Source organism: Lithobates pipiens, unplaced genomic scaffold (genome assembly GCF_037356315.1).
Source record: "Lithobates pipiens isolate NorthernLeopardFrog02 unplaced genomic scaffold, aLitPip1_a1.2 Scaffold_19, whole genome shotgun sequence".
Lineage (NCBI taxonomy): Eukaryota > Metazoa > Chordata > Amphibia > Anura > Ranidae > Lithobates > Lithobates pipiens.
Window position 1 is genome coordinate 444,903,125 of NW_027507764.1, and position 19,628 is coordinate 444,922,752.

At 44.8% G+C, this 19,628-nt stretch overlaps 1 protein-coding gene across 1 annotated transcript; it reads left to right on the forward strand.

The window, feature by feature from the left end:
- Positions 1 to 334: 334 nt before the first annotated feature.
- Positions 335 to 1,108, forward strand: LOC143998085 (integrase/recombinase xerD homolog). Its single transcript, XM_077493839.1, has one exon. The coding sequence runs from the start codon at positions 335 to 337 to the stop codon at positions 1,106 to 1,108; it is 774 nt and encodes a 257-aa protein (XP_077349965.1).
- The last annotated feature ends 18,520 nt before the right edge of the window (positions 1,109 to 19,628 follow it).

Consider the following 19,628-nt stretch of genomic DNA (forward strand, 5'->3'; position numbering starts at 1 on the left):
CGTCTTCCCTCCATGTCGTCCGGTTGCTGCGGCACTTGGTGCTGCGCTGCTTGGAGCTGAACATTTTCTTATATGCAGTGCATTTGCCGGGGGTTGAGAATACATTGGCTGACGCCTTGTCTCGTTTCCAGTGGGTCAGGTTTCGAGAGTTGGCGCCGGCGGCCGAAAGGGAGGGTGTCCCCTGCCCCAGCTGGATGTGGTCGATGGTCTGGGAGTCCTCGCTGGGTGGATCGAGCGGTCGGTAAGCGCCACCACTTGGCGGGCCTACGGTAAGGTGTGGTGTGAGTGGCGGGAGTTTGTTGGCCAGGTCGGCGGGGTGGCGGCTGCTGATGAGATGCAGATGTTGGTTCTCTATTTTGTGGCCCGGGGTCTGGAACGGGGCGTGTCGGTCTCCGCCATGGATCGGAAGCTGGCGGGGCTGGCCTTCTGGTTTAAGTTGCATGGATATGCGGATTTTACCAAGGGCTTTTGCATTCGGCAGGCGATGAAAGGCTATCGTCGTGCGCGAAAACGCAGGGATACCAGGAGGCCGGTGACGTTCGGCAACTTACTGGATTTGGTGGGTAGGCTGGGGTCGATTTGCTCCTCTGGGTTTGAGGCGTCGTTGTTTCGGGCGGCTTTTGCGCTGGCCTTTTTCGGCGCGTTCAGGGTTAGCGAATTGGTGAGTCCGTCGAGGGGGCTCCCTGGGGGGATTTTGGCGCAGGATGTGCGCATGTTGGGTGATAGGGTGGAGATTTTGTTACGGCGGTCTAAGACGGATCAGGTGGGTAGAGGTGTGCGCGTGTGCATATATCGGCTGGAGGGGTCGCCATTGTGCCCCGTGCAGGCGGTGGGGGAGTTTTTGGGTGTTCGGCCAGGTGGGGACGGGACGCTGCTGGTTCACGCGGATGGGTCTTTGCTGTCAAGATTCCAATTTGTGGCAGTTTTTCGCAAATGCTTGACGGCTGCCGGCTTGGATAGCTCGCAGTTTGCCTCGCACTCCTTCCGTATTGGGGCGGCTACGGAAGCCGCTCGTTGCGGGTTGGACGAGGCAGCGGTCCGGAGGATAGGGCGTTGGGAGTCGCTTCGTTTCCGGTCTTACGTTCGGCCGGAGCTGGCGGTGGACTAGGGCCCGTGGCCGGATGTGAGGGGGGGAGGTTGTCGGTGGGGTGTATGTTGTGTTGGTGTCTGTGTGTTTTCTTCAAACCTGCTGTGATCTATGGTTTTTCTATGTTGTTGCAGATGGATTCCAGATAGGCCTCGTGTGGATATTGGGGCACTCTTATGTGTTCCGGGGGGCCAGAAGGGCAGACATGCGGCAGAATGGCAGGCAGTTGGGGGTTCCTCGGGAGGAGGCCTGTGTGCGGTGGATTGGGAGGCCGGGCATGCTGTGGGGTAGGGTTTTACCGGAGGTGCTGCACGTGGCGCGCTTGGATAGGCCGCCTGACGTGCTGGTGCTCCACGTGGGGGGCAACGATCTGGGGGGCCGGCCGGCCAGGGAGCTCATTCGTGACGTTAAGTTGGATTTCTTGCGTTTGAGCACCCTTTTCCCCGGAATGCTAATCGTATGGTCTGACATTGTGGCCAGGACGTGTTGGCGGTTGGCCCGGTCCGTAGCGAGCCTTAATAAAACCAGAATTAAGGTGAACAAGAGGGTGGGCCAGTTTGTTCTCAGGAATGGGGGTTTGGTGGTTCGGCATCGGGAATTGGAAAGGGATGTCGGGCTGTATCTGTTGCGAGATGGGGTACATCTCTCAGATGTTGGGATGGAGCTTTGGGCCCTGGGCTTGCAGGAGGGGATACAGCGGGCTCTGAGAGAGTGTGGCGGGGCTCCCAAGGGTGAGGGGGTCCCCCTTGGTAGCTGGTGGCGGTGGTGGTGGCTTGTATGGTGGTAACTGACCCAGGAAATGGAAGTGTTGGGGGGCCCATTAGGGACATGGGCTCCCTGGGTTACCGCTAACGCGGGTTAGCTGATTATGGGATATTGGACACTGCGGGTAGGGAGTTGTCTCCGGGCTGATGCTATCACGGCCGGAGGCCTAGTACGGTTAGCTTGCCCGCAGTGTAACAAAGTGAGATGGTGTTGGGAAAGTGCCATACAAGCCACCGGGGTCAGAAAACTGAGGAGGTTTCAGAGTTATATATTGAGGTTTATCGAGGTTAAAATGGTTTAAATGGTTATATGTTGATATTTTGATATATATTTTATATATATTTATATATTTATAAATAAAAGGCTGCTGTGGCCGGTTATACCCCATAAAATGTGTGGTCTCATTTTCTATAGATAAGAATCGGGAGACAGGTTGGGGGGTGTAACGGTGGGGCCGCAGTGGGGAAAAAACGAGGAGGTGCATCTTATCTACACTAGTCATGTGTAATTTAAGTTGGTGTTATTCCAGTTTGGCTGCAAACATGGAAATATACTTTATTGCAGGTCCTTTGCATAAAAAAATTTATAAAAATATTTCTGACATCTTGCAGGTCACAAAACTTTTTGTTTTTGTTTTATATTCTTTTGAGGCTGAATCTACAGTATACTAATTTACACAGTACAGCTAGGAAGTAAATTAGCAAGATCAAAAGTATCAAGCAAATAAAATTCATAATAAAAATATGTTAGGAAAAGTTCTTGTTGGACAAAATGAAGTTGCAGGTAAATATGCCGTGTTATAAATGTTCATTTCTGTTAAATAGATTTCTTCTGCATTGATCTGTCACAGTGATGTTAATGCTGTGTATGCTAATGAGAAAATATGAAATTAACAGCCAAGTGCTCATTTACATGCTAACAGATTTATACCCTATGAGTTATTGCTTATTTATGCCACTGGGGCTATTTAACACTGAGATAATGTAATTCTGAAGTATGAAATTTGGTGCACGTACTTGGTAAAATGAGGATATAAATTATGATGGGACTTACTTGCACTGCTAACTTTGTAAGACAATGAGCTGAAATCTTGCGGCTTATAGAAATGGATTTTGCTGTTAAGGTGACTTTTTAAATTGGCATTTATATGAATGTAACTGGCATATGAGAGTTCTGCTATAGGGAAAAATAAGCCGCTTGTCAATATTCGTTTTTAAAAAGAATTGTTTGTAACAGCATTTCCAAACCTTTCCAAGAGGACCACAAAAGTCTGAAATACACAAGTATTCAGTACTAGAGGCTTATGATTACCTACGCACATAGCATGACTGCGTACAATGAGTAACTGTGTCCATATGTTATGAGGCAATACCATCTTTTTGGTTTGTGTGATTGCCAGTACTTACTTAACACTTCTTTCAGGGTGGAATTCTCTTTGGATATTTGGGACCTTTGGGGGGTGACCTTGGGCCTTGGATTTGGATACAGGAATGATCCATTCAAGAATGCATGAAGGATTTGAACAGGAGGCACAGAGAGGAGTCAGAGAGGACAGCAGGAGCTAGTACTGGCGGGCAAGTCTTCAGGAGGGAACCACTGGTGTGTGTGCCCACCAGGGAGGTTGGTGAGTGATATGTGCTATTGGGAGTGCTGGAGAGGCACACCAGAGAGGACTGAGAGGAAACAGTCAGAGCTGGGTGTGGAGGCAGTGAGGATTGCAATGTCACGTCAGTGGAGTTGAGCAGCTGCAGCCAGAAGGGCTGGCAGGGCTTGAAGAGAGATTGTTGGGAGCAGTAGTCCACGGAAGGACAGCGAGCACTAAAGACTTTCTATTCTATTTTTGCTACACAAAAAAGGACCTGCATTCCCTGCCTCCAAACTGCAATTTTTAGGGCCTAAGTGAGTCAGATGTGGGCCTAACCATGTGCTAGCTGTGCCTGGAGTCAAGTGTTGTGCAGGAGATAGAGTGATAGTCTGCAAGTAAGTGTTGTGCAGGAGGAGTCTGGAGAAGTGTCATGTACAAAGAGTGTACATAGTTCTGTCCCAAATTGACTGTTCTAAAATTCTACTGGGCATCCCATATATTCCCATCCCTATCCAAGTTCAAATCCCTCAATAAAAATACAAAAACAAACATATGGACTTTTCATTGTCCCCAAGGTGATTGGGAAGTGAATGCCGGGCCACTCAGGGTGACAGGTGGACCACAACTTTCAGCAACCCCTATGGGGGTACCGCGACACATTTCTGTTAGATTTTTTTTCCTGTTTGTGACTCGATTTGAGGAGATTTTACTTAAATTTCTGTTCATGGAGAAGTAGTTGTCACTAAATCAGAAAGGCACAGATAAAATCAATGTCAGAATTTCTAAACCTTCCCCTTTCTATTAAAAATGTGTTCTCTACACTTTCTGTTCTGACAGGAGGAAATATCTCCAATAGGGACAAAGCAATTAAAACTTCAGTTACTATAAAGCTTTCTACTTGATCCAAATAAAGAAAAATGCCTGAAGTTGTGATTTAGCTCTGATTCTTGTAAGTACTCTACTGAGTATTGGCACTTATGTTCAACAGAGTCTTTTGCTTACCTTAACAATGCTTATAAATGCTGATCATATCGGGTTTCCAAGCTTCCAGTGAAAGGATTGGTTATGTTAGTTGTACTTCAGAGGGCTAAATCTAATTATTTTAAATGTATCTTAATGAAGAGAAGCAGAAAACCTGTCCTGTAAGAGTAAAAGGCAACTTACAGGAGCATTAACCTATACAAACCCATATACATTGAAAATCTCTGAACTGAGGATGTGGTGCGTGAACAGATGTAGTTTTAAAGACATAGGAGAGACATCATTTGGGGTATGCCATGACATGTAGCTCTACGCAGACAGGAGAGAAGGCAATGGGGCATGCTGGGGCCTTAAAAGATTGTGTTTACAACAAACATGCATACATACTCAGCTAGATGGTTGCAGCCTCGATGTGATGCTTCAACTGTCTCCTGATGGCACTACATAAAGAACTAACGATCAAAGACCACTGATTGCTCAGCTCGTGGTCTTCAGCGAGCTGGTGACTGTCTGCCCCTCCAGTGCTCACTGGAATGCTGGGCAGTGGGGGGTGGGAGCAGCTGGCTTTGGCTTTCAGTGATGAGATGAGAGGCTGAGCTGGATGCCGATCAGGCATCTGGGTGGATCCAGACACTATTGTCAGAACCCTTGCAGAGATTGGACTGGTTCTGTGATATCAGCTGACAGTGGGCTTTGGCTAGATCTGGGTCACACAAGTTTGAATTAAGTGCACTCCTTTGATCCCCAGGTGAAGTATGGCCAACAAAAAAAAAGGCTTGGCCATACTTTTCCTTTAAGCTTTACAGAGGCAGGAGTGATAGCAGCAGGACATAATGGGGATTGCAGTTCTTTAAACACAGGAAAGGGGGCATACTAGGGTTATAAAGAAACAAGAAAGTCACCAGTAGATTATGCTGGGCTTTTAGTTTATGGCAACCAACACAATAGAGATCAATACTTCATCCTTATCCTTTCTCTTAAGCCTCGTACACACGATCAGATTGTTTGCCGACAAAACCGTGGAATTTTGTCCAAAGAGCATTGGCCCAAACTTGTCTTGCATACACACGGCACACAATTGTTAACCAACAATTATGAACGTAGTGACGTACTAGATATACTACGAGCCGATGAAAAGGAAGTTCAATAGTCATGTGCCACTCTTTGGGCTCCTTCTGCTAATCTCGTGTTAGTAGAAGTTTGGTGAGTGTCAATTTGCGCTTTTCAGGACGTGCTTCTCAGTTCGTTTCTGTTTTTCAGGTCATTCTTGTCAGGTCTTTTCTGTAGGTCATGCTTGTCAGGTCATTCCTGATTTTTCAGGTCGTGCTTGTCAGGTTGTTTCTGATTTTTCAGGCCATGCTTGTCAGGTCATTTCTGATTTTCAGGTCGTGCTTGCCAGGTCATTTCTGGTTTTCAGGCCGTGCATCTCAGGTTGTTTCTGATATTCAGTGCGTGCTTGTCAGTTCATTTCTGAACAGCCGTTTGTCTACTAGACACATGGGGTTCTCGTCAGAGAGATCATGCTATCATTGGGCTTCGAGTTATTGCTTTGACCCAAGTCCAGTCCATGAACAGGAGGAGGAGTTCTTGGACCAAGAATTGGTTGCTTAATCGTGACCAATTCTGTCATGTGCTTTTGCTGAGGGAGCTCCAGGAGAATAATCCTGATGATTTCAGGAATTATCTCTGGATGACGAACCCCTGCTTTCACCGTTTATTGGCATTGCTGACCCCCTATATTAGTAAGCAGTAGGGATGAGCTTCATGTTCAGGTCGAACATGAGTTCGACTCGAACATTGACTGTTCGCCAGTTCGCTGAACAGCGAACAATTTTGGGTGTTCATGGCAAATTCGAAAGCCGCGGAACACCCTTTAAAAGTCTATGGGAGAAATCAAAAGTGCTAATTTTAAAGGCTTATATGCATGGTATTGTCATAAAAAAGTGTTTGGGGACCTGGGTCTTGCCCCAGGGGACATGTATCAATGCAAAAAAAGTTTTAAAAACAGCTGTTTTTCTGGGAGCAGTGATTTTAATAATGCTTAAAGTGAAACAATAAAAGTGTAATATTCATTTCATACCTGGGGTGTGTCTATAGTATGGCTATAAGCGCATGTTTCCCGTGTTTAGAACAGTCTGACAGCAAAATGACATGTCTAAAGGAAAAAAGTCATTTAAAACTACTCGCGGCTATAATGAATTGTCGGTCCGACAATACACATAAAAGTTCATTGATAAAAACAGCATGGAATTTCCCCACAGGGGAACCCCGAACCAAAATTTAAAGAAAAAAATGCATGGGGGTCCCCCTAAATTCCATACCAGGCCCTTCAGGTCTGCTATGGATATTAAGGAGAGCCCTGCACAAAAATAAAAAAAATGGTGTGGGGGTCCTCCTCAAAATCCATACCAGACCCTTCAGGTCTGGTATGGATTTTAAGGGGAACCCCGTGACAAAATAAAAAAAATGGCATGGGGTCCCCCCAAAAATCCATACCAGACCCTTATCTGAGCACCCAACCTGGCAGGCCGCAGGAAAAGAGGGGGGGATGAGAGAGCAGCCCCCTCCCTTCTGAACCATACCAGGCCACATGCCCTCAACATTGGGAGGGTGCATTGGGGTAGCGGCCCTCCCAAAGCACCTTGTCCCCATGTTGATGGGGAGAAGGGCCTCATTCCCACAACCCTTGCCCAGTGGTTGTGGGGGTCTGTGGGTGGGGGGCTTATCGGAACCTCAAAGCCCCTTTTAGCAAGGACCCCCAGATCCCACCCCCCTGTGTGAATTGGCAATGGGGTACAAATGTACCCCTACCGTGTCACAAAAAAAGTTAAAAAAACACAAGAGACGGTTTTTGACAAGTCCTTAATTTCTTCTTCTTTCCACTTCTTCTTTCTTCAGGTCTTACTTCTGTGTTCTTCTTCTTTCTCCACTTCTTCCACTTCCATAGGGAAGTCCCGTGCATCAGAGGGGGGCGGGGTCACTAGGTGGCCCCGTCCTCGATTATATAAGAAGTGTCAGAAGAGCAGAAGCGTCACACGGTGGAAAACTCACACTAAGGTGGATTGTGCGGACGGAGCGGAGAAGAAGCTGGAGCAAGATGCGGGACGAGAAGAGCGGAGGAAGAAGAAGATGAAGAAGAAGAATATGGAGAAGAAGAATATGGAGGAAGAAGAAGAACACCGAAGGAAGACCAGAAGAAAGAAGATGGAAGACAAAGCCAAAAGAAGAATAAATTAAAAAAGGACTTGTCAAAAACCATCTCTTGTGTTTTTTAACCCTTTTGACACTTTTTTGCAAAATGGTAGGGGTACAAATGTACCCCATCACCAATTCACACAGGGAGGTGGGATCTGGTGGTCCCCTTGTTAAAGGGGGCTTCCAGATTCCAATAAGCCCCCTGCCTATAGACCCCCACAACCACCAGGCAAGGGTTGTGGGCATGAGGCCCTTCTCCCCATCAACATGGCAACAAGGTGCTTTGGGAGGGCCGGTACCCCAAAGCACCCTCCCAATGTTGAGGGAATTTGGCCTGGTAAAGTTCAGGAGGGAGGGGGGCTGCACTCTCGTCCGAACTCTTTTCCTACGGCCTGCCAGGTTGCGTGCTCAGATAAGGGTCTGGTATGGGTTTTTGGGGGGACCCCACGCCATTTTTTTTTTCATTTTGGTTGGGGGTTCCCCTGTGGGGAAATTCCATGCCGTTTTTATCAATGAACTTTTATGTGTATTGTCAGATCGACAATTCATTATAGCCGCAAGTAGTTTTAAATTACTTTTTTTCCTTTAGAAATGTCACCTTTCTGTCACATTGTTCTAAACAGAGGAAACATGCGCCCCTTTACAGGCATACTATAGACACCCCCAGGTATAAAATTTAAAGGAATATTACACTTTTTTTGTTTCACTTTAAAGGGGTTGTAAAGGTTTGTTTTTATTTTCTAAATAGGTTCCTTTAAGCTAGTGCATTGTTGGTTCACTTACCTTTTCCTTCGATTTCCCTTCTAAATGTTTTTTTTTCTTTGTTTTCTTTGTATGAATTTCTCACTTCCTGTTCCTCCTCGGTAAGCTGTTCAGTAAGCTGTTCTGGCTGACTAAACACCGCTCGGATGATGGTGTGAAGTTTACTGAGGAGAAACAGGAAGTGAGAAATTCAGACAAAGAAAAAAAACATTTAGAAGGGAAATCGAAGGAAAAGGTAAGTGAACCGACAATGCACTAGCTTAAAGGAACTTATTTAGAAAATAAAAAACAAAGCTTTACAACCCCTTTAAGCATTAACAAAATCACTGCTCTCAGAAAAACTTTTTTTTGCATTGATACATGTCCCCTGGGGCAGGACCCAGGTCCCCAAACACTTTTTATGACAATACCATGCATATAAGCCTTTAAAATTAGCACTTTTGATTATTCATGTTCATGTCCCATAGACTTTAAAGGTGTTCACGTGTTCTAACAAATTTTTTGCCTGTTCGCATGTTCTGAATGCGAACCAAACAGGGGGGTGTTTGGCTCATGCTTAGTAAGCAGGACACATGCATGCGGCTTGCCATTACTCCCGAGCAAAGGCTCATAGCCACCTTGTGGTACTTGGTGAAGGGGAGAAGTCTCCAGGACCAGAAGTTCAAAAATGGGATCTCTCCTCAGACTCTGGGACTCATTATTCCAGAGACCTGCCATTATCCAAGTCCTGCAGAAGGACTATATTTGGGAAGGTTTAGCCTTTAACACCACATTCTATGTATTGTATTAATTTCTTCATTGCATAATTACCATTATTGTAATATGCTGTGAATGTCTTGTTTGTCCTCGTGCATGCTGTAAGATTTTAATGCTTCTTTTTTGGCCTTCATGTATATTTTTCTTCACTAACCTCTCCAGCATGCTATACTGGGCCCATACACACATAGCCTAGTAACTAAACAATGTATTTTGCCAGCTTAATTGTTGTGCTTACCCTAAACACCCCCTAAAATGTGTACAAATGTTATTGTTTGTCCTCAAATTCAGGCACAGTGCAAGTGGCCATTTTTTAGTGGCACAAACTCATTTGGAACCCCCCCCCCCCCCTCCAAATGCTAAATCAACCAATACCAATACTTTATCTGTTGACTTTGCAAGACTCATACACACTATACATCTTTTGTGGTCATATTTCTGGATGAATTCACCAAAGCATGTAGTGCAAGGGCCTGCCTGAATACCTTCAAAGGGTACGGTTGAGATTTTTCGCCTCCTATTATCTTTATAGGTAATTTCATGAATGTAAAAATGTGCTTGAATTTGGACAGTGTGTATCCATATTTTTGGATTATGACACTTCTTACCTGTCCAGTGGGCTGGCAATAGTGTAAGTAAGGAGGAGCTGGCCAAAGTAACACACATTATTTATGCATTCAGCTCTCATGGAAGTGGAGAGGGTTACCCGCCCAAAACATCTACCCATTCCCCCCCACCATAACATAGAATGGGACACAAGAGAGGGTGATGAATCTGATAAGTTGATCTTATAATTTTGTCTTTAAATACTCATTTAAATAAATGTTATACTTATTTTGGCCAAGAATGTTTATGTCAAATCTGCTTGTAATGTTATGTGTAATGTTATGTGCAAAAGTAGGAATATTTTATTTAATTGTTTGACTCCACAGTTTCCTTCCAACCCACAGCAATGGCAGGCTGTTGCAGCCCAGCTCCACCATCAGTGGGATTTTCCCAACTGTGGTGGGGCAATTGATGGGAAGCATGTCTGTATTGTCCCACCACCCAACTCGGGCTCCTATTATTTCAACTATAAGGGCTTTATGCAGCATAGTCATGCTAGCGGTAGTGTCTGCCAACTATGAGTTCCTGTACCGGGAAGAATGGCCGCAACTCTGACGGAGGAATGATTATGCAGACTGAATTCTACTGTTGGCTCCAGAATGGCACCTTACTTTTTCCACCCCCTGAGGACAATGTCGAGTGTCTCCATTTTGTCTTTGTGGCAGATGTGGCCTTTGCTCTGGGGAACATCTTATGAAGCCCTTTTCTATGAGGAACCTCATCCCAGAGCAGAGAGTCAACAATTCTTGTGCCAGAAGGGCAGGCCACAGGCTCTTGTGCCAGAAGGGTTGTGGAAAAGGCCTTTGGCATACTCTCCAGTCGTTTCAGGCTGTTCCTAAAATCAATTAACCTGGCCTAATGCAAGATCAACCGTGTGGTATTGTGCTGCTGCATACTCCACAATTATTTATGAAGGAGTGCAAGCCGCTACCTTGCCTCACTGCAAAGTGAGGTTGACTTTTCAGTGTCAGGCCCAGCTGATCATGGTGTGATGACAGCTCTTGAAATTGTATGTTTGCCATTATTTTGCCTTTTTTATGGCTAAACAGGCATGTTTAAAAACATAAGATACATCCCCAACTCAGGAACTTACAAAGTTCAACTTTGCTAAAGTGAAGGCCATATGAGACATTAGTATCCTAAGACTGTGTTGATGTTGCCTTCCTCAGATGGGGTAATCTCACCCCTATAAAAGCCAACATTTGAAGCCACATACATGCAGAGGCATAACTGTTAAATGCCCCTTATGATCCCCTGCCTAAAATATGTGTAGGTACAAACAGGTTAATTTATAAAGCCAAAAAACACACATGTGCTATCTCCCATCACAGGATATCAATGTATGCATTTTGGGGGTGCAACCCCTTCTTCCAAACTAAAGTAGGTGAGAGGAAGGGGCTGCACCCCCGAAACACGTCCATTGATATCCCATGATGGGAGATAGCACATGTTGACACACTGTGTGTTTTGGGGCTTTAGCAAACTAGATGGAGGGAAAGATACACATTTTAGGCATGGGATCATGAGGGAAATCAAAATTGTGTGGCCCAATTTGTGTGCATCTTCAATTTTTGGCTTTGCGATTCTTGAAAACACATAAACATTACAATTAATATATTATTTAGGGCAGTGTTTTACAATTCTCCTTCTCCAGATGCATTTCCCGTTGATGTTTTCTATACTTTTTACTTTTGGCACAGGTGATGATGTCATTTTCGAGGTTAGTATTTCACACAGTCATTTGTATCCTGCAGAAAATAAAGAAAAAAGGACCTGGTGGTGCACCTAGAGAAGTGGAGTGGATAAACTCCGACCTCAGACACTATAAAGCCTAGGTTCACATTGGAGCGATTTGATAGCTAAAATAGCATGACAAGTTGCAGCCTATTTGAGGCAATGGCACTGTTCCAATCGGTGTAACAATTTCTAAAAGTAGTTTCTGCACTACTTTTTCCAATCTCAGGTGTGACTTCAATAGACATCTGCACATGAAGCCACACAAATGTCTATCAAGTATCACCTGAATTTGCACTGACCTTGCTACTTAGAAATCACTCTACTTCAAGTGAAGTAGTGCGATATCAAAGTAGCATCTACGTGAACCAGGGATTAAAAGTAATAAAAACATGGGAAATCTTAAAACTGCAAATACGAGCCAAAAAACGGAAGAAAACTTCAGGCGAGAAGAACTTAAAATTTGGCAAGCATGTCAACATAATCACGTATTCTTCTCTGTAAAGCAGTGGCAGCCTCTTTTATTTGCACTAGATGAATCAAAGCCTGCATCATATCTGCACTCATATGGCCAATTGTGCATCTTGGAAGTTTGTCTCCTTGTAAGAAGAGAAAAAAGTATTAAAGAAACGATAGTCAAGTGGCTGAGGCCCTACATAGTGAATTATGGTCAAGTTACTAGTCAAATTTGGGGAAATACTTACCCACCCAGTCTATTGTTGCTTGCAACCTTCTTGCCCTTCAGACACCTACACTGCTAGGAATGTACACACTGCAACTACTCTATAATCTTGGCCCTGGTGCCGGGGTCTATAAAACTTGGGTACTTAGCAACACTGCCAAGTCCTTCCACCTCTTCCATCTCCATGCTAATGTTAAGGCACTGCATACTTTGCTAATGCTTTGAGTGGGTGTTTCTTTTGGACAGCTAAACATTTGAAGCCAGATTCAATACTTACTTGCACAAACAAGAGGTTCACAAATAGTTTCTTAAAGCACTGCATACTTTGCTAATGCTTTGAGTGGGTGTTTCTTTTGGACAGCAAAACATTTGAAGCCAGATTCAATACTTACTTGCACAAACAAGAGGTTCACAAATAGTTTCTTAAAGCACTGCATACTTTGCTAATGCTTTGAGTGGGTGTTTCTTTTGGACAGCAAAACATTTGAAGCCAGATTCAATACTTACCGTACTTGCACAAACAAGAGGTTCACAAATAGTTTCTTAAAGCAGACCTCCACCCTGAAGTGGAACTTCCACTCATCGGAACCCTCCCACCCTCCGGTGTCACAATTGGCACCTTTCAGGGGGGAGGGGGTGCAGATACCTGTCAAAGACAGGTATTTACACCGACTTCTGGGCATAGACTCCCATGGGAGTCTATGCCTCTTCCTGTCCCTGCGCGCTGTCTGCTGGGACACACACGGGTCCCAGAGACAGCACAGACAATTCCTATTGCGCTGCGTGGCTCGCGCATGCGTAGTAGGGAACCGGGAAGTGAAGCCGCAATGCTTCACTTCCTGATTCCCTCACCTAGAATAGTGGCGGCAGCAGCCGAGCGATCGATCAGCTTCGGCTGCCGACATCGCTGGATCCTGGGACAGGTGAGTGTCCATTTATTAAAAGTCAGCAGCTGCAGTATTTGTAGCTGCTGGCTTTTAATATTTTTTTTCACAGTGAAATCCCTCTTTAAACTTCTGTGTCTCTTTGGCCCTCTGTTTGACTTGCATCGGGGGATGTTACATCCACAATAGGAAGGTCTGTGCTGGGTCCAGGTGTCATATCCCACGCCTCCAAACCAACATTCTGGTTCAGCTGAATGCACTCACTTTCCTCTAAAACTAAATAATGCACCATTCATTAATCCCACCAAGTCACATATGTTTCTAGCATCCATTTTGCTGCATTAGTTGACCAACCTTGCACTGGGGACAATGTTTGCTCATGACTAGTGGACTACACCATGCTACACTGTGCATTTTTCCCCCTTTAAAAATGCATCGAAAGGGGAAGGTGATGTCATTTTACAGAGGGGAAACACTTGACAAGTGCCAACGTTAAAAAAAACTCAGGCAGTTGCCCCCCACCCCTCTTGTCTCCTATGGGATAGGGGATATATGAAGCTCATTCTAGCAGGTGTGACTCTGTGTGACTGTGATCCCTTCTGCCTCTCCTTTACCCATGTCTATCCTGTCAAGGCTGCATTAATGGGTACTGATGAGCCAGCCAGCTACCAAAAAGTGTTCTTTACCCCTTAAGTTCCACCCTAAGCCCATGGCCTTTGGCACACCTATAATCACCCCTGTCAATGGCTAAATGAGTGTGTTTGAAGTTGTCACTTACGATTTTGGGGGGAAAATGGCCTGGCTGTCTCCTCTGTTGGGGCCTGGGCGAGGGGAGCCTCCCTTTGTCCCCTCTGGTGTCTTGCCTGTAGCCTCATTTTTTTGTGCTTCCCTGTTGAATATATTTTACCCAAATAATGGCAAAAAAAGAAAACATTTAAATGTTCATATCCGCTTTATATTTAACTTCATGTTAAAAAAACTAATTCTGACAAAGATTAGAGAAAACATTATCTAGAATTTTAAAAACCTGCTTGGAGAAAGCACATATACAGACAGCTAATTTACACATATACACATTGTTTAGATACAAATATTGCTTAGTTTTTTGATTACCGTATATACTCGAGTATAGGCCGACCCGAGTATAAGCCGAGGCCCCCAATTTACCCCCAAAAAACTGGGAAACCTATTGACTCGTGTATAAGCCGAGGGTGAGATATGCCTGTCCATCCCTGTGTGTGTGTCCATCCATCCATCCATCCCTGTGTGTGTGTCCATCCATCCATCCATCCCTGTGTGTGTGTGTGTCCATCCATCCATCCATCCCTGTGTGTGTGTGTGTGTCCATCCATCCATCCATCCCTGTGTGTGTGTCCGTCCATCCATCCATCCATCCATCCCTGTGTGTGTGTCCATCCATGTGTGTGTGTGTGTGTGTGTGTGTGTGTGTGTGTGTGTGTGTGTGTGTGTGTCCAGCCTACCTGTGTCCCCAGCCTCCGTCCGGTCCCGAGCCTCCGTCCGGTCCCGTCCGGTCCGGTCCCGTCCCGTCCCGAGACTCCGTCCGGTCCGGTCCCGTCCCGTCCCGAGACTCCGTCCGGTCCCGTCCCGTCCCGTCCCGTCCCGAGCCGAGCCGAGCCGAGCCTCCGTCCGGTCCCGTCCCAGGATCACCGCTCTTCGTCGGCGCCCATTTTCCTGTTCAAATGCCGCGCCTCCCTGTCTGTGATAGGCGGAACACAATTTCCCAGCAGTCTGTGTTCCGCCTATCACGGCCATCCTTTCATCCTCGTCCGTAGTACGAGGATGAGCGGATGTCCGTGATAGGCGGAACACAGGCTGCTGGGAAATTCAGTGTTCCGCCTATCACAGGCGAAGGCGGAGCCGGAGGCGCGGCTTTTGAATTAGAATAGAATGGCCGCTGTCTGTCTGCTCGACACGCTGATCGAGCAGGCAGACAGCGATGACTCGAGTATAAGCCGAGGGGGGCACTTTCAGCCTCAAAAAAGAGGCTGAAAATCTCGGCTTATACTCGAGTATATACGGTATGTGATGGATGGACTCCATCTGCTCTTGCTCGCGGTGCTTTAAATCAGACCATTGGTTTCAGATTTGGTCCTTCGTTCATTTCACCAAAAATATCACCTCCAAAAAGGCTTCTCCAAAATGAGGTCCTTTTGGCTTTTGGGCCTTTCGTAGTTTGCAATAGTAGTTGTGCTTCTCAAGGATGTGCACCATCTTCACCATATCATCCTTGCTCGTTGGGGTGGCTTTGTGCCTCCTATAAGCTCCAACACCGCAGACCTGCCTCAAATTTTCTGAATCCGCCATGCTGTCATACTCTCGAATCTTCCATCGTGTGTGTCGCATGCAGAAGAGAGATGGTCACGCCCCAGCGTCATGACGCACAGAGATTCACGCATGAGCAGTGTATAAAAAGCCATAATGCTTGGTTGTCGTAGGAACAATCTCTGAGTGGAGGACGAACAATTGGCATCGCCAAAAGTATATATAAAACAAAGGTTCAATTGTAAATTGGGGCATCAGTGGTTAGTGGCTTATACTGCTTAGATTGAGGCCTATATTGGGACCAGATTATTTATGAGTTAAGTCTGATATTAGGGTTTGTCTTGCAGCGATGGAGAAAATTTTGGAATTGGTGAAGCCTCTGTAACCCACAGCAGACATCAATTCTTTGAAGGCCAAAACTGGTGGCCTGCGCAGTACATATAAAAGGGAGCGCAAGAAGGTCCTGGAATCACAGAGATCGGGAGCATCAGCTGATGACATATGTACTACCACAGCCTGCATTTTTTGTCTCACCAAACTGAACCACACCCATCACGCTTCCTTCCGCATCAGCTGAGATCACAGCTCCTGAGGTCCACCCTGATCCTTCTACACAGGAAGAAGATGTGGAGGAGTCAAGCTTGACCCAGATATAGCATTGTTGAAAATATTTGTAGACGAAAATAGAATGATGTTAACTAGACAGTATTGATCCCAAATTTCTGCTTTAACAAAGTGGTTTCCATATCAATAGACAGTAGTGACCAAAAATTATTAGGACAAGAATGAAAAATGCTGGGTTCAGAATGATAGTCTTTTCTATTTGTCAACATTCAATTTTCAGCAGTCACAAGCTCAAAATTGTGTGTGATTGATGACCAAAAAAACACAAATATGTCCCATTTTCATACACAGGAAAGTCTCAGTCAGGATGAGCCCGTGCCCAGCAGCCAGACGGAGTCCCAGATTTCTCCCCTACGCCCCCTACCAAAGGGGCCAGGAAGACCAGGAACCTGGATAAGGTCATGGTTGCTTTCCTCAGGCATGAAACAAGTGCCATTAGTATGGCCCAGATGCACAGGAGGCATTTGGCTGTATAACAGGCAATAAGCTGAGAGATATGGAGGAGGAGTAAAGTAGTATGTGTGAAGAGCTTGTCCTGAAGCTCTTCAACAAGGGGAGGAGGGGACAAATTACAGCTAAAACACACGTCTGTGATTTAGATGACACACCTCCTCCACCTCCACAGACACCACAGCAACTCCACCCACCACAGCAGCATGGCGGACCGTGGCAAATACAGCTCCAACACCCCCAACAAGCCCACTGGCCTGGGGATTTTCAGCCCTACAATTTCTAATTTTTTTTTTTTGTTTATTTTTTAATTATGATTTGAGTTGTTATACTTTATTTTTATTTATTGTGCAGATAATGCAGTTTTTATTTAAATTAGTTTAATTTGATTTGTAGGGCAGATTACATGTTTAATCAAATTTATTTAATTTGTTAAAGAATGCACAAGAAAAAAATGTGGAAGGAAGCGCAGAGAGCGATGGCCTAGGTTCGGTCTGGTCTGGAAAAAATGGTGGCTGTGGTAAGACCCCAGCCTGGAGACATATATGTCATCTGCTGCTGCTCCTGACCTCTCGGAGTCCAAGACTGTATTGTGCTAACTATTAAATGGACTCCTCAGGTTCCCAATTTTGCACTTCACATAATTGAGGTCTGTACTGGGATACAAAGGCTTCACCAATTCCAACAGTTTCTCCATCGCTGCCTTCCTCTGGTTTTTATATGACCTTCTCGTCCTCCCTGCAAGAATGCATGTTTGTACTTTGGACTTTTGTCCGATGGACTTGTGTACACACGGTCAGAAATGACGACAACAGACATTTGTCCATGGAAAATTTTAAAACCTGCTGTCCAACATTTGTCCGCGAAAAATCCGACAATTGTCAGATGGAGAATACACATGGTCGGATTTTCTGCCAACAGCCTGTCATCACACATTTCCCGCTGGAAAATCTGATCGTGTGTACGAGGCTTTAGTTTAATCTTCATCTGGTGGATCCCAAGCTTCAAAGACACAAATTGCCATACCCTAGCTAGCATTTAGCTCCTTTGCTCAATGGATAATGGAGGCTGGAGGGGGTGCTACAATCCCAGCTGAAGAAATCAAGGAAAATGTTTTAAAACATCAAGTCATAATCATACAGTATAACATAGAATGCACCCTACCCTTGACCATGGGGCTTTATATAATGTTATTTTTACTGTGGGAAATTTTACCAGTGAAAAAGCTGCATGAATTTAGATTTTTTTTTCGGAAAAGGATAATTTGCATGTACTCTCATGTGGAATTTATGTTCCACTGAATATTGACATAAAAATGTCACAAAGATAAAACTATGTACGGTTCTAGGTATTTTTTTGTAAATAGACAGAAACATTCCTTGCAGAATTGTGAGAATTGCCATGTTTTAGTAGATAACTGCTATGATTCGGTCAGGGTGAACTGTGCTGTGCTAAAGAAAATAGCAATTTCTGCAGTATATTTTGTTGCAGTAAAAGAACATTGTGCGTTACTTGTTCCTTCAGTTTCCTTTTTTGGCTTATTGTCTCTATCCTGTAACAGAATGCAGCTTGGAAATCATTTTTCTTTAAGTAGTGAGTAGTCATAAAACTGTACTGATCTTTGGCTTTTGTTATTCCAAATACTTGATGTAATTGTAGCCGTATTAATGCAATTGTGACAGAGAAAATTGAGTACTGTCCGTGAAACTTATTTTATTTGCGCTAACATACACTTTTTTTCAGGACAAGCTTTCGGGGTCTGCTTAAAAATGTGTGAATCAGTACTGCTTGGACCTTGAAAGCTTGTCCTGAAAAATTGTATGTTAGTGCAAATAAAAAAAGTATCACGGACAGTTTCTCTGGTGTTCCAAATCAAATGTTTGTGTGTGTGTGTGTGTGTGTGGGGGGGGGGGGCATTTAACCTTCTTTTTATTTTTTTCTGAACAGTCAGAACATCATAAGATTATTTTTTTTTAGTTGTTAGATTCCATAGGCTATAACTGTGTTTACGATACTTCAATTTATGAATGGAGAGAAGCTCCTCTTCATTCGTCTTCAGTGCAATTGAGGCTCAGGGACTGGGGAATCTGTGTCCTCAATCCCTTTCCCTAATACATAAATATTAAAAAGTACATTTGTAAAAATAATTAAAAAAAAACAAAAGAAAAAATATATATGAATTGTAAAAAAAAAAAAGACTGACACAGTCCTTGCCTTATCAGTGCTGCATATTAGCGCCACTGTCACATGACATGAAAAGTATCAGTATCGGCAAGTACTTTAAAAAAAGTATTGGTACTTGTACTTAAAAAAGTGGTATCGGTGCAAAACTAATGCAGATGTCTTAAGTATGTACAATGAAGGGTCGGGGTAGGTAACATGCAATGTAACCTGCAGAGTGTAAGGGTCAGAATATGTACAACATAGCAATTTGTCCAGCACTTTTCCTTCCATGAGATTGAGCAAGTATATCAGACACCACAGGGTGGAGACTTGTGGTGCCTCCTATTCCATCATGAAGCTTGTTGAATTTTTAAGACCGGCTAACACATCTATGTTGTTTATACTATGATTCAGTCTTAGGCTGGGTTCACACTGCTGCGGTGATGAGATCGGATGTGATTCGCACCGCAGTGCAGTGCAAATCACATCCGATCTCTGTGCGATGCGAGTTCAGCCATACAGATAGTATGGCTGAATTTGCATCACATCCGACCCAAACTCGCACAGGACCCTTTTTTTGGTCCACAGCAGAATCGAATCGCATGGGTGTTCACACCATGCGATCCGATTCCTGTCCGAGTTTGCAGATCGCACTACGATATATGCAAACTGATCTGGGGGTGTCATTAACTTTTCACTGACACTCCCAGCCGTTCGCATAGGGCAGTGTGAACTGCCGCCGGGAGGCATGCGATGCGGGAACCCACAGCGGATTCGCAGCGTTCCCACATCGCAGCAGTGTGAACCCAGCCTAAATCTTCCTTTAAAACTCATACCCCAACCGCTGTAATCTTTTGGTGTGGCAGGGGGTTAATAGAACTGAGGGAGCTTTGACCGGCACTCATGAACAATGTCTGACTATACCCACCCTTTCTGCTCACCTTCTCTATTCATAGAAGCTGTTCTATTGCTTCTATGAAGGTCTACTTCCTCCATGAACCTTTCAGAAGACTGGAAGAAGAAGTCAATGGCAGTGACGGACTGACAAGGGAGTGCACAGAGACTGCATGG

What these genes read in the sequence shown, in the direction of transcription:
- LOC143998085 (XM_077493839.1), top strand. Translation starts at nt 335, where the DNA reads ATGCAGATGTTGGTTCTCTATTTTGTGGCCCGGGGTCTGGAACGGGGC.